This window comes from Muscardinus avellanarius, assembly GCF_963383645.1.
Source record: "Muscardinus avellanarius genome assembly, chromosome: 19".
NCBI classification, from domain to species: domain Eukaryota; kingdom Metazoa; phylum Chordata; class Mammalia; order Rodentia; family Gliridae; genus Muscardinus; species Muscardinus avellanarius.
The window spans coordinates 30,728,889-30,730,987 of NC_137805.1; the positions used below are offsets into that span (position 1 = coordinate 30,728,889).

The 2,099-nt window shown below is 72.9% G+C and overlaps 1 protein-coding gene across 1 annotated transcript; it reads right to left on the reverse strand.

Annotated features, from left to right (window-relative positions):
• Nucleotides 1-528: 528 nt before the first annotated feature.
• On the reverse strand, nt 529-1,440 carry CEBPB (CCAAT enhancer binding protein beta; the record flags this gene model as incomplete). The annotated part of the gene is made up of 1 exon (XM_080716142.1): nt 529-1,440. The coding sequence occupies one exon, from the start codon at nt 1,438-1,440 to the stop codon at nt 529-531; it is 912 nt and encodes a 303-aa protein (XP_080572268.1).
• Nucleotides 1,441-2,099: the final 659 nt, after the last annotated feature.

A 2,099-nucleotide genomic window follows, 5' to 3' on the forward strand; every position in this document is an offset into this window, starting at 1 on the left:
AGCAGCCCCCTCACAGGCAACCCCTACACACCAGAAATGCAAAAAAAAAAACACCCAGATCCTACCAATCCCGAGTAAAAAAAAAAAAAAAAACCAAAGAAGCCAAAAAAATCAAAACTCAACCACTGCCCCCAAAAGGCTCTGTGACCATTCTCCAAAAAAAAAAAAGAGAAAAAGTTTATTAAAAGTGTTCTTAATGCTGGAAACGGAAAAGATTCCCCAAATATACATACGCCTCTTTTCTCATAGAAATAGATTTTTTATATATATATAATATATATAATACAAAAAAAAAAAAAGGACCCAAAACAAAACAAAACCAAACCAAACCAACGACGTCAACAACCCGGCGGGAACATCTTTAGGCCATTCCTCGGGGCCCGGCTGACAGTTGCACGTGGGTTGCGTCAGTCCCCGTCCGCGCGCCTCCGGCCACGTTCGGGGCGATGGCGGCGGCGCGGGCCGGCGGGGCGGGCTCGGGGCTCCCGCACGTGCGGCCGCGGGGCTGCGGGGCCCCCTCGCCCGCCGCTAGCAGTGCCCCGAGGCGGCCAGCAGGGGCTCGGGCAGCTGCTTGAACAAGTTCCGCAGCGTGCTGAGCTCGCGCGACAGCTGCTCCACCTTCTTCTGCAGCCGCTCGTTCTCGGCCGTGAGCTCCAGCACCTTGTGCTGCGTCTCCAGGTTGCGCATCTTGGCCTTGTCGCGGCTCTTGCGCACGGCGATGTTGTTGCGCTCGCGCCGCAGCTTGTACTCGTCGCTGAGCTTGTCCACCGCCTTCTTGGCCTTGGGCTTGGCGGGCGCCCCCCCGGGGAAGCCGGCGGCGGGCGGCGGCGGCTTGGCGTCGGCGGGGCCCGGCGTGCCGGGCGGGCTGGACGACGAGGACGTGGACAGGCTGCCGCTGCTGCCGCCGGGCGCCGCGGGGTAGCCGAGGTAGGCGCGCAGCGCGTAGGGGAAGCCGGCCGCCATGCCGGGCGCGTCGTCCGTGCGCGCGCAGTCCGCCGGCTCGCCGCGCGGCTCGGCCTTGGGCTCGGCGGGCGGCGGCGGCGCGAGCGCCCCGGGGTGCGGCGCGGCCTTGGGGCGGCCCAGGCTCACGTAGCCCGGGTCGGCCGGCCGCCGGCAGGGCTTGGCGCCGGCGTAGTCGTCGGAGAAGAGGTCGGCGAGGAAGTCGTGGTGCGCGGCGGCGGCGGCGGCGGGCGCGGGCTCGAAGGCGCCCGGCGGCTCCAGGTAGGGGCTGAAGTCGATGGCGCGCTCGTGCTCGCCCAGGCTGGCCGGCTCGCGGGCCGGGGCGCGGGGCGCGGGCGCGGGCGCGGGCGCCGCCTTGGCGCCGTACGCAGCAGCCAAGCAGTCCGCCTCGTAGTAGAAGTTGGCCACTTCCATGGGCTTAAAGGCGGGCGGCGGCGGCAGCGGGAGGCATGCTGGGTCCCAGGCCGCCAGGCGGTGCATGAACGCGGGCGCCCGCGGGCGCGCCCGGCCGCCCGGCGCCGGCCCTGGTGCTGGTCGCGGCCCCGGCGCCGGCCCTGGCCCTGGTCCTGGTCGCGGCCGCGGCCCCGGTGCCGGCCGCGGGCGTGCGCGCAGTGGCCTCGGCGCGGCCCTCCCGCTCCGGTGCGCGGCTCCGACTCGCCCCGCGGCGCCCGAGCCCGCGTATTTATAGGGCGGCCCTGGTCACCGGCTGCGTCACGCGCGCGCCCGCCCCCCCGGCCCCTCCCGCGCCGCGTGCCCGGGGGGCCGCCCCCCACCCCGGGGCCCTGGGGCGCGGGGCGCGGGGCGCGGGGCGCGGGGTCCCCGGCCGGCCGCGGGGGGCGGCCTCGCGCCCCTGCCCGCCGCCGCCCCGGGATTGGGACGGACACGGGGCGGCGCGACCCCGCCCCCGGCCCGCCCCCTCGGGCCCGAGCCCGCGCCGGGAGGGGAGGGGGCCGCCCGCCTCCCGCGGCCGCCGCCCGCCCCCTGCTGGACGGGGCCGTGGCTGCCGGGCGGCCGGCCCGGCCCCGACGTCCTGCAGAGAGGGCGCTCCCCGGGTGGGACCCCGGAGACCCCCCCCCAGCCCCAGCCCGGGCTCCCCGGAAGTGGCCCCCGGCCTGATACCCTTCCCCGGCCGCGGCCGC